The sequence below is a fragment of the Lates calcarifer genome, linkage group LG7_1, assembly GCF_001640805.2.
Source record: "Lates calcarifer isolate ASB-BC8 linkage group LG7_1, TLL_Latcal_v3, whole genome shotgun sequence".
Classification (NCBI taxonomy): Eukaryota; Metazoa; Chordata; class Actinopteri; family Centropomidae; genus Lates; species Lates calcarifer.
Genome location: NC_066839.1, coordinates 14,551,098 through 14,562,745, shown reverse-complemented (window position 1 = coordinate 14,562,745; position 11,648 = coordinate 14,551,098). Strand labels below are relative to the sequence as shown.

General features: G+C 39.0%; 2 protein-coding genes across 2 annotated transcripts; both read right to left on the bottom strand.

Moving 5' to 3' along the window:
- Window positions 1-3,071, bottom strand: fkbp6 (FKBP prolyl isomerase 6). The gene is made up of 9 exons (XM_018696023.2): window positions 3,066-3,071; window positions 2,713-2,830; window positions 2,517-2,606; window positions 2,192-2,394; window positions 1,791-1,910; window positions 1,427-1,624; window positions 939-1,048; window positions 515-621; window positions 1-420 (listed from the first exon to the last, which is right to left on the bottom strand). The coding sequence occupies exons 1-8, from the start codon at window positions 3,069-3,071 to the stop codon at window positions 540-542; spliced, it is 927 nt and encodes a 308-aa protein (XP_018551539.1). The 3' UTR covers window positions 1-420; window positions 515-539.
- Window positions 3,072-3,987: 916 nt separating this feature from the next.
- On the bottom strand, window positions 3,988-8,664 carry tmem244 (transmembrane protein 244). The gene is made up of 6 exons (XM_018696063.2): window positions 8,557-8,664; window positions 5,895-5,980; window positions 5,724-5,800; window positions 5,457-5,582; window positions 5,028-5,072; window positions 3,988-4,746 (listed from the first exon to the last, which is right to left on the bottom strand). Exons 1-6 carry the CDS (start codon window positions 8,647-8,649, stop codon window positions 4,649-4,651), a joined length of 525 nt encoding a protein of 174 aa, XP_018551579.1. The 5' UTR covers window positions 8,650-8,664; the 3' UTR covers window positions 3,988-4,648.
- Between the last annotated feature and the right edge of the window lie 2,984 nt (window positions 8,665-11,648).

Below are 11,648 nucleotides of genomic sequence, written 5' to 3'. Positions count from 1 at the left end.
TTTGATTTTTTATTAGTATCACCTCAAGAGTAAGAGAGTCAGAAAACGTTTAATACTCCAGTACAAACAGTTTTTAAGAAGAGAATTTAAAGAGAGGTGGCAACTCTAGAAAAAGCAGCCACTCAAGATTGGTGACTGCCATTCCAGCCATAATAATCATATTCATTTGAGGTGAAAACAAATCCTGTAAAGCAAATCTTCAAACAGAAAAACAACTGTTCAGCCACATTATTAACAAACCCTTGTTAATAAGAATTATAAGTAACTAATTATTTTAAAGGAAATTAACAATACATCTCTACAATATTATTACCTTCACAACATAAGCAGAAAACACAAAGGGTGTAACTCTTTTCGAATGATCAGTACTGGAGAGAAAATGTGATGTTAAACCTTGAAGCTCGCTCTTTTTTCTGCCATCTGCAACACACAACGACTTTATTAAACAGGTCAGTCTCTCTTAAAAGATGATGTATGATACTGGGTTTATTTGTTAGTGAACAGGATTTCTTACCTTTTTTCTTCACATCTTCACATCTTTACATCTTCACTGGGCCCCTCAAGCCTCGAAACATCTTTGAGTACATGTCTTTCTGTTTGTCCAAGCTGTCTTTATAGCACCTAGAAAATTCCAATGATTTACATACAGCTTGTTAGATTGTGGCTAAAGCTAGCATTAGATATACCACACACTCAGAATACATAAAGATCAGAGCCCCTATATCAAAGACAAATCTATACATTAAATAATTAAATTAAATATACATCTAATTATGCGTCATTCTATTAGTAATATGCAGCTTTATATGCATTGAACATGAAACGTTTTAAAATGAGAAATCAGGTTCTATATATATATGGCTGCAAAGAAAAGCACTAGATCAGACTGGCCTGACAATGGTATTCATTCTGAATCATGTAATGAATGTCGATCTTACATTGCCACTTTCCTCAGGAGGTTGTTAATGTCACTGTCAAAAGGCCTCTTCGCTTGAGCGGTTATGAGGCAATCCTGGGCACTCTCGTACTCATGCAGGTCCAGGTACGCCTGACAGAGGTGACATCAGTCTGAATAATCAGCACTCATCCTTATTTACAGTATGAGCAGACACGGAGGAGAAGGTTGCCCCCGAAATGCAGTTACATCTAAAACCAAATGAAATTAAAACGAACAGGTGGCTGATAGAAATTATGAACGGAAGCAGATTCAGAATATGACATTTCAGTCCGAAGAGGATCAGTGTGTGAGCTGCCTTAATTAAAAGTTTTGTTGTCATTGGCAATTCTTCCTTCATCATAACAAACACAATGAAATGAAAAATGCCCTGTGGCCAGCGTCAAAGAAAAATGCAGAATCTGGAGCACTTCAGAGCCTCTGAGGATTTTTATCCAATGGTTTGGAAAACAAACAAAAGCCCCGACCAACCTGTCCGCAGCGAAACAGAGCCTTTGTGTTGCCTGAGTCTATCTCCAAGGCTTTGTTGCCATATTTGAGGGCTTTGCGCGGGCTGTCTAGACGGAGCTCAGTGAGAGAAAGGTTCAGATAGAGAGGAAGCAGGGCTTTCTTGATCCCCTCTTTCTCTGCGTCGCTCTGTGTTTCCCTGCTCCCCAGCAGCATCATCGCCTGTTTGCCAAGCAGAGAAGCCAACACAAAACACATTCATCCCCAACAGTACACAGAACAAGAACAGAAGCATGATACCTTGTTAGCTAGTAAAATGGAAGGTAATCAAAGATAAAAAGCAATAAATTGTTTGGTTTTTTTAACTTTAACACACATCAAGATTTACCTGTTTATAGCGATCTTTGGCGTTGTCATAGCGGCTCTGGTTAAAGCAGCGGTTGCCAAAACTGCGCAGTGTGTTGACAACTTCAAGAAGTGTGGACAGAGGAACAGTGTTCTGCTCCTCCTGAAGACAGCCAAGATGTAAAGCAATGTGAAGTAACAGTACAAACAGAAATACATCAAAGTCAGTTTGATTTGCAGTCTAACTTATTTTGGCCATTACAAATGCACTGCAGTATAAAAAATGTAATGGATTATGGGCTATTAAGCATGTGTTAAAACAGATACAGTTCAAGGTGTGACTTGTTTCTGGAGGCAAAGAAAGCAAGATTCCTTAGTTTTCAATTGAAAAAAAAAAAAAACATATCTTAGCAAGATACAAGAGGGCACCTGCAGCCTCCCTACCGGACTCAGTGCGACAAAGTCGTCCACTTGTCCCGAGTCGAGGAAATCGAGGATCTGGACCTCATACAGAACCACAGCAGAGGAGGGAATGAATGGAGGACAACCCATGTCCCCATACGCATACTGGGGCTGGAAGAGGAAACGAGAGAACTCTCCCTTCTGCATGGTCAGCAGACCCAGCTCCAGTCCAACCAGCGTCACATCTGTTTGAATGATAATTAAAAAAATGTAGATTTTTCAATCAAAGAAATAAGTTCTTTCAAGGGCCACGATTTTTATTGGTTAACTGGTAAATTTATTTGAACCTGGACAAAAAATTTCTGACCTCTCCCTAATTTCATCATCTGGGGGTATTTGAAGTTTACAGTGGTTTCAAAAGGGTGGTCTGAGTATTCCAGGAAGCCAGAATAATGGACTGTCAAAGAAAAAAAATAAATAAGAGAGATAATGGCAAAACAAAAACATCTGGGAAATAATAACTGTGCCAGGAGATTATAGAACAAAATTGCACTTGTAAATACTCAATACTGAAGCATTTTGGGGTACAGGTGGACCCTCTCCAGGATGGACCACCTCTTTCAGGATCCCTCCATCACCCAAGATGTCATTCATCTGCTGGCGGAGCTGTTCAAACGGACTCTACAACAGAAAATAAAAGCCCTGAAATGTCTATAAACATCATCATGAGTAAAGCTGGACTTAAACCTATAAGCATTAACCACCACATTAGTTATCAGTTGGAGCCTTCTTATTTCTTTGTCAGCTCTTCGTTGATTTTGCTTTTGTTGGTGATTTGTTTTCCTCAATTATTGAGTTATTATGACAGAATTTAACTTTCCAATGTTTACCTGGTACACATACTACACCTAAGCACCTTCATAAGACCTGATGACCTAATGTTCTTGTACTAAAACTCGCTGAGCTGTATGAACAGGATGATTGACTGAGGAGCAACATATAGGCTTTCTCTAAATTTAGCTCTACATCCTTAACTAACAATATCGCATTTCACACTGACGCCAAGGCTAATTTCTCTGTCGTTAAGATGCTGATACAAAATTAATTTTACTGACTGAATCTGTTTTTGAAATGGCAGGCATTTTCCCTTAATATGGAAACAAATAGTGTAGAAGCTTAATGTCTTTCCTAGAGTCACAGCTGGCTCTCCTACGCTATGAAACTTTGGTATCTGAATTCCAATTTCAGCATAAACATTAGCATTAGCATTTTACCAGCTAGCTGTGAGGAGCCACTTTAGCTTGTTAGCTTACCGGGTTGCTAGTCCGGCAGCCGCTCCTCGGTGCTTATTAACCTCCGGATACTGGATGTTAACCCGTTTCCAGACATTTCACCGGTTCTTGAAGTTACTGCTGCTTTTAGAGATGTTTAGTATATCGCGGATAATCCACACAGACGCTGCAGTCGCCCTCTTTGTTTTGGCGCTCAGGTTGAAGTCACTTAATTGAGAATCAGGGAACCGTGATGTCAAATGAGAGTCGACTGTGGGCAGGCCAGAGGTCAAAAACTTGTGCCCACTTCACTACTACAGGACTTCCCCCAACCTGTTACTCTTTTTAGTTATACAATATACAGATAAACCATTTTCTCTTTCATACATCTGTAACTGTGGATATCTATATCCTTTTTTTTGGGAGATGTTTAAATGTCTGATTTGATGTAAAATGAAGTTTCTCTAGTGTCTGATGAGTCCTTTTAAATTGAATCAAGGATTCAACACGCTGGCACTTGCGTGAATGTACGCACACACAGATATGAACACACAGTAACAATCCTTTTGCATTAAGTGTTTAATGTAAATCCAACAGATTTTAACTAATATATACATCCAGCATTAAAATCACCATTTGTGGTGTTGGTGTGAACTTTTCATAACACATAAACATGAAATCAAACAGAATCCACTCAGACTAGTATGAGGAAATCAAGCTACAATGAATTTAAATTTGTTTGCATTTCTCATTGCGTATTGGACTGCTACACTATAGACTCTACAAACTGATATTTAACACATTCTACATATTATACTGACATTACAGCTGGAAAATATCAGCTAGTAGATCTGCTAGTAGTACGTATTTTCCAGCTGTATAATCCAGGCTTTTACTGAATGCTACAGGCATCATTTCTGCTAATACATTTTGTTTACAGTATGAAGATTGTAAAGAAAAGTACAAAACAATATTTGAAACTGTACAGAATATGTTAAAAAAACAAAAAAAAACACTGTTAAATGAAGGATATGAGATATCTGACAATAGATAATGGTGGTGGCTGATAATGAACAAGTATCTAGTAGTCAAAGTGTGTCTTGGATAGACGTAGGATAACATGAACCTAGCAGTACAATCGATGCAAAGTGAACTCAATGGAATGTGGATCAGGCATCTGAGACTAACTAGTAAACCAGTAAAAAAAAACTTTACACATTTGTGTCCATTAGAAGTTCTGCAGTTCAGTTGGATAGACAAAGTTGGTTCTGAAGAGTTTATAGGCCAGGAACTGTCCCCCAAATATCATCATCACCAGGCCTGAACCTGCAGAGAGAGAGATTACATAAATGAGAAAAAGGGATCAATCAAAGGAAGGCTAGGAGTCCAGCAGCAGCTATCCCCAAGAAGCCTGAATCTGAAGGCATGTGGGAAGTCAGTTATAATAAACCTGGGAACAGGAAAAAGTAATATCTTGGAGAGGCAGAGAGGCAATGGAGAAAAATAGAGAGTGGAGATTTCCCACTCTGGAAATGGGATTGGAGACAGATAAGAATATACATGAGGGGGCAGACAGAAAGATGAAAGAGAAGAAATACAAAACTTACCCAGAGCTATCCACCAGTGCTCAGCTGAAGGGAAGTCTGACATCACTGCAAACATACAACACAAAAAATGTGCGTAAAAATGTGTTGGTTTTTTTTTAAAAGCCCAAACTGTACTGTACTTTCCATAGAAGTCATGGAACAGACCCACACATATCCATACACTTTAGTTAAGAGTGAAAGATGTTCAAAAAAGACCATGTTCGGGCTTTCTTAATGTAAATTTTTGAAAATGATCATAGCGTTTGTATCATTTCAATTCACTTTGGTGATAGACATCTAAATGTCTACTGCCATTGTGTGTGTCTGTAGACTTTGAACTACATCCAGTTACATAACCAGGCCTCCAATCCTATCAGCTGTTCCGCTCTATTGATCCACTGTGTGTGTGTGTGTGTGTGTGTGTGTGTGTGTGTGTGTGTGTGTGTTTACCTGCTACAGTCATCGCGACATGCAGCAATGTGACAGTTATGGCATAATCCCAGACCCACTCCTCTACAATCCAGGCGAACACCAGCCCTCCTAAAACATAGGTCACTTCTGTGGAAATTACACCCAACTGGAAAGAGAGAAGAGAAGGAAGAGAAGGAAACGACATGTTAAAGTTGCAGTTTTGCTTCTATTCTGTCTGTAGGTTTACTTTTACTTTTAACTGTCATATCATACAGTACAGGTTTTTACTCTATAGCATATACTCACCCAGGTATTTGGGGTTGTGCCATGATGGTTGTGTTGTGTAGTCGAATGGAGCCAACAAGCTGTTGATCTCATGGACCCTGGAGAAACAATAAGATGAAAAAGATGTGCACAAACAATAAACAGGAGCAACATCACTGGACATACTCCCAGTAGGTGTGTGTGTGTGTGTACCTGAGCAGTCCAATGCAAAGACTGACCACGATGTAGTAGAGAGAGTAGAAGCACACCATGCACATCAACAGATTCTGCAGGACGACCTGAGGAGGGGACAGAAAACTTAACATAATACCACACCTGCTGACTGACAATGAACCATCAGATATTAAATTTAAAAACGGTTTTGTTTTAAAGTGAGCACGTACAAGATTTTAATTTGTTTTTCCCTTCATTTAAGTGTTGAAAAAAACTAAAATTACAATCTTCAAGGTGATAAAATACCAAAAATCAAATGCAGAGATGAGAACTATTCCTCAAAGACTGGATGATATTTTGCCTTTTGGCTTTTGAAACAACATCCATCGACCATCTGGCGAAGTTTGCCTCAAATAAACAAAGCAATAACAGAGAAACAAGAGACTATGAACACCAAGAGAAACATAAAGCTTTATGTTTATTTAATCTGACTGAAAAAACTCTATATTTGGAGCTATTTATTGGGAGGACATCATCAGTATTTAATGTCTTGCGTGTATCCCAAAGCTGCTTCTCTCCTCCATTTCCTCCTTTCGCTCATGACCCAGAAAACTATGGCTGGCGATAGCAGATGGCAGCAGACAGTCGGTGCTTGCTCACTAAAGTCTCCTTTCATAGATGATTAGCTGCAGCCACTACAGGAAATGAGCTACATGACACCCAACAAGCTGAGATAAAAGACCTTTTTCTCACAGCTGACATTTGGGCTTGTCAAACACAGGTGTAACTAATTACATAAATTGTCAGCTGCGTTCCAGTCGGGCATGCCGGGTGCCAGAGCCCCTCACACTGGCACACCTTACTGGAATGGGGTCACCGTTAATCTCATTAGTTACACCTGTGCTTTCTCTGCTGTGACACATCAAATGTCTGCTGTGATAGGAACCACAGGTAAGATGAAGCAACAACTTTCACTACACCGATCTGTTCAAAGAAATATACACTTTTCCAAATCTATTGTTCTTGAATTGAATTTATCGATTCATCTGTAAGTTACTTTTATGATTAACTGATTCATATTTTAGTCTTTGAAATGCAAGAGTACAGTTTCCCAGAGTCCAAGATGATGTCCTCAGTTTGCTTGTTTTGTCCAACCAACAAAAGAAAACTCAGACGTTCAGTTCATAATGCAATAAAACAGAAAATAAAACACCAAAAAATAAAACACCAAATCCTAACATTTGAGAAGATGGACCACTGAATTTTGCTCTTTTGGTCAGGTTGATCTATCTATCACATTGGTTGGTTTGCAAAACCTGTTCAATAGTTTACCATGAAATTGCTGTTGAGACATTCATGGTCCTAAGAGGATGAACCCTAATAATTCTAGTGATCCTTTTATCTCTCCTCTACCATGAGAGTTCTGGCTTTTAGTCAAATGCCTTGATTGCATTACTGAACGGATTAGCCTCGAAATTCAGTTAAAATATACAGTATCCATGTTCAACAACCAATTTTAACCCAGACCACAATCTTATCCTAAATCTTACCAAGTATTTTCTATGCCTAACTTAACCAAACTGAGACTGTTCCATGATCTTAACCCTGTGCTTATTATTGTTACCATGATGAATAAACTCCAATGCACCTGCCATTGAGTGTAGGAACAAGTGACCTTTATGGTAATTTTGGTTGGAAATGTTAGCATGCTAATTCACTCAACTAAATGATGATAAATTCTGCAGCAGCTAAATATCCGCATGTTACCACGCTGATTCACATTTATCTCAAGGCATCACTGTGCATAATTACAACCTCATAAAGCCACATCTCATATATGATGCTGTTTTAATTTCATCTTCTTGTCTACTTCTTTATTGCCTCTTCCTCTCCTCCTCCAGGTTACTTGCAAAATGGAAGTGAATAATGGTTAGAACAGCATGGGAATTAATGTCTGTATCCTGAGGCAGTAATTACTGAATAATGATTTGTTTTTTAACTAATATAATTCCAACCTATGTTTAATTTTGTTGTGGCCATCTCAGCTGGGAACCACATAGAATCTGATCTCATCCTGTTCAGACAGCCATGAGGATGTGGGTGTGTCTGAAAGCAGGAAAGTAGCTGAGCTCATGCTAATACCCCCAGGGATAGCTTAACACCTTAGCTAACTCTCTGGTGTGTATTTGTCATCTTCAGACTAGACTGTACTTTTTAAAAAAACTGCTCTAGAGACCAGCTTTGAGACCTCAAATTCCATCCCCAGCCCTGGTGAATTTTGGCTAATTACTGAAAAGCATGCTTGGAAAGAAGAAACAACAGTCTAATTATGACATTAGGATATACACCTCATAGACTTCCCAGTTAACTGCTAATTATGACTACAATGAGGATGACACTATTCAAATGACAGTCAATTAACTGTAATAAATTGCCTGTTGTTTTCCATAAAACTGCATGTAGCAGATAAAGGAATGCTTAGACAATGGCAAGTAATCAGTTAATATTACATAGTCTTCTAGTAATCCAGCAGTTTATGTTACTAATATTAAAAATCTAAGAAAACAGACAAACCAAAATCTATTAGACATATTGATAAACACCTCCCTGTGCACTGAACCTCTGCTGCCTCACAGACAACAAGAAGAGCCCTTAGCTCTCCATTACAGAGTATTTACTACATCACACAGAGCGTACTTACCCAGGTATCACTGGGTGTAGTCTTGAGGGAGATGGGTCCATGGCGTTTTATGAGTGTGAATCCGAAACATCGACAGCAGTAATCCAACAACATGAATGGCTGCTGGTCTAAATGAGAGTATAAAGGCTACATGTGTGTATTTATGTGTGTGTGAGAGCATGTTGGACGGGGTGTGTGTGTGTGGGGAGGTTTGGATTAGAAGAAATGGGATTACTACTAAGTAAGTACTGAGTAAATCCCAAATGGGATAAAGTCGAACATACTCCAGTATATTAGGTGTGCTCACATACACATAATCCAAAAGACGGAAACTGGCTTAATACTTCAGGAAGTGCTACTGACACAGATTTATGTTTGGACATATGGTGGGGCCACATACAGTTTTCTGTCTTTCGTCTTATTTACCTTCAGGTCTTTGTCTCTCCTTTTTCTCTTTGTTTTTGTCCCTTATTTTCTCATCCGTCCATTACTTCCTTTAACACATTCTCTTACCTTACTTTGTTGCTTCTTTCTACCATTGTCTTTCTTTTCTAGTTTTCCAATTGCATCCATATTGTTGTCTTTCTTCCTACTATCACATCCTGCACTTCTCCACTTCCTTCCATCCTTCCTTTATTGCTTTCCCTCCTTCAAATAAAGATTTCAAAATAAAGGCATAAAGCAGAATAATATGTGGGTATAAAGAAGAGATGAAACAATTACTTGATGGATTCGTCAACTGACAGAATGTCATTCAGCAAGTATTTTGATAAGCAGTTGATCATGTGTCACTTTTTTATGCAAAAGTGCCAAACATTTGGTTCCAGCTTCTCAAATGTGAGGATCTGCTTCCTTTCTTTGTCTTGTATGATGGTAGACTAAATATATAAGGTGTAACTGGATGAGTCTTGCTTGCTCCGTACTCAAAATATCAAGAAAGATGCTCTTGCAATTTTGTGTAGCAGTTCTTAACATGAACACTGGGTGGTAGCATAGCCTCACAAGCACAGAGAGAACAGCTTCACCAAAAGCAATGACCAAGAATATAAGAGATAAGATAAGAGCCACATGCACAGGACTGGCAGCAACAGATAAGACGCAGCATTCAAATGTATGGATTTGTGATATTCGGTGTCATGAAATCTTTTCTTCCTGGTTCATTTTTAATTTAAGAGATTGTACATGAAAACAGAATGTAGAGGAAAAATGTGAAGGGGAGAAAGAGAGCTGCCAGCTGCTCTACATCCATCATCTATTCATGGGGGGGGCTATGTATTGATAGAGACGACACAAATGCAGAAATGATGACAGTTCAACATCCCCATCTCCCTCCAGAAATAGCTAAAGAAACTCTTTATTCAACTCTTCAGCGTCACAGCCTGTGCAGCACGTCTCTGTGTGTGTGTGGTAAAGCACATGCACGTGAGCCTTTGTATGTATGTGAATGTGGGGCTGACTTGGCTGCCACGTAACCTGCATCATTGTAACCATGGTGATGAAAAGCAGGGGAGCGCGGGGGGGGGGGCATGTTAGCAAGATAGGCGTCATAACTATTCATTCTCCTGTATGTGTGTGCGTGTGCGTGTTTGTGTGTGTGTTGTGGTACATTTCTGCTGTAAAGCTCACAGGAAACTAATCATACATCTCTTTTTATAGCTCTGAATATGTCTTTAGTAAAGACTCAAAAATAGGACTGATAGAAATTGCATGAATGATTAATTTTTATTTTGCCATTAAAGTCTTTTAAAGTCTACAGTGTTTCTCACTTTTTAGCATTGCAGTGTTGTTCCTTCCTCTATATAACTACAGTAATGAAGACAGACAAATAGAACAGGTTTGCACACATTCAACAACTGGTATTAAAAGAACAGTTTTAAAAGAACATTTTTGTAAATATGTTTATTATTTTGAGTTAGATGAGACTGATGCCACTCTCTTGCCTGTACAATAAATATGAGGCTACAGTCAGCAGCTAGTTAGCTTAGCTTAGCTTAGCTTAGCTTAGCTTAGCTTAAAGACTGGAGGCAGGAGGAAACAGCTAGCCTGGCTCTCAGAGCTCACCAAATCCAGGACATAACCCCCCTTGAAACAGTGAACTGTCATTTACACACTTTGGTTTTTTGTACAAAGGAGATAAAACGTGTTAATTAGTGAGCTGTAGAGGTGTTTACACACAGCACATGATCACCAAGGTGACTCTAAATCCTAGTCTCAGCAACACAGGCAAACCTTAGCTTAAAAGCATTTTAGACACATTTCAAGGCACTCATGAATTATTAAGCCCATACTAAACCTCAAATGACACGAAAACATTTTTTGTTGTTGCAAGGAACATGGTGAAAATAAAGCAAACTATAATCTTGGCAGCCTATTTTTTTTCTTTTTAAATCTGGTTAAAACAAAAGAGAGACTTGCAGCATATTTAGATACCCGTCTGGAGCACGCCGCCAGATCTGAGCCTAATATGAGTATGAAAAATGGGACTGATAATGACAATACAACAGAGTGTGCCTGTATCTGGAGAGTGTTTACACCACATGAGTGAGTTTAAACAATCTGTGTTGTATCCACAGAGGCAGAGAAATGAGCGTGCTGTGTCCACGCTGTTCTCCTGATGTGTTTTTAAAGTCTTTGAAAATCAGTTCAACACAGAGAGGGGCGAGAACACTGAGGCTCATTGACCTACATGTCAACATGGTGTGTTGCAGGAGCACAGAGGCTGTAATTTCCATTCTCTGTGTGTGTGTTAGTGACAGATATTTACGTCACACACAGTCTGAAACATCATAATTCATTCAAGATATACAAAAAAAGGCAACAACAACAGTAAATAGGAGGGAAGAGAGACGAGACTTCACTCATTCTCGAAGCCCGAAATAACCTCCGAAAACATCCCACTGGCTTTCACCAGTCCCCTGACCTGTCAATCATCTTTTGACCCATTGAGATATTATTTCAAAACTGCTCAAAATGACAAATTCCCTGTTCTTCTTTTCCCTCCTCCACTTTATCTCTCCTCACACCTCTCTTCTGTTCTCCTCCTCTACCATCCTTCCTCCCATTTTCTTCTCCATCTTTTCCTCTCAATTACATCTTCTCTTTAATTATCTCGC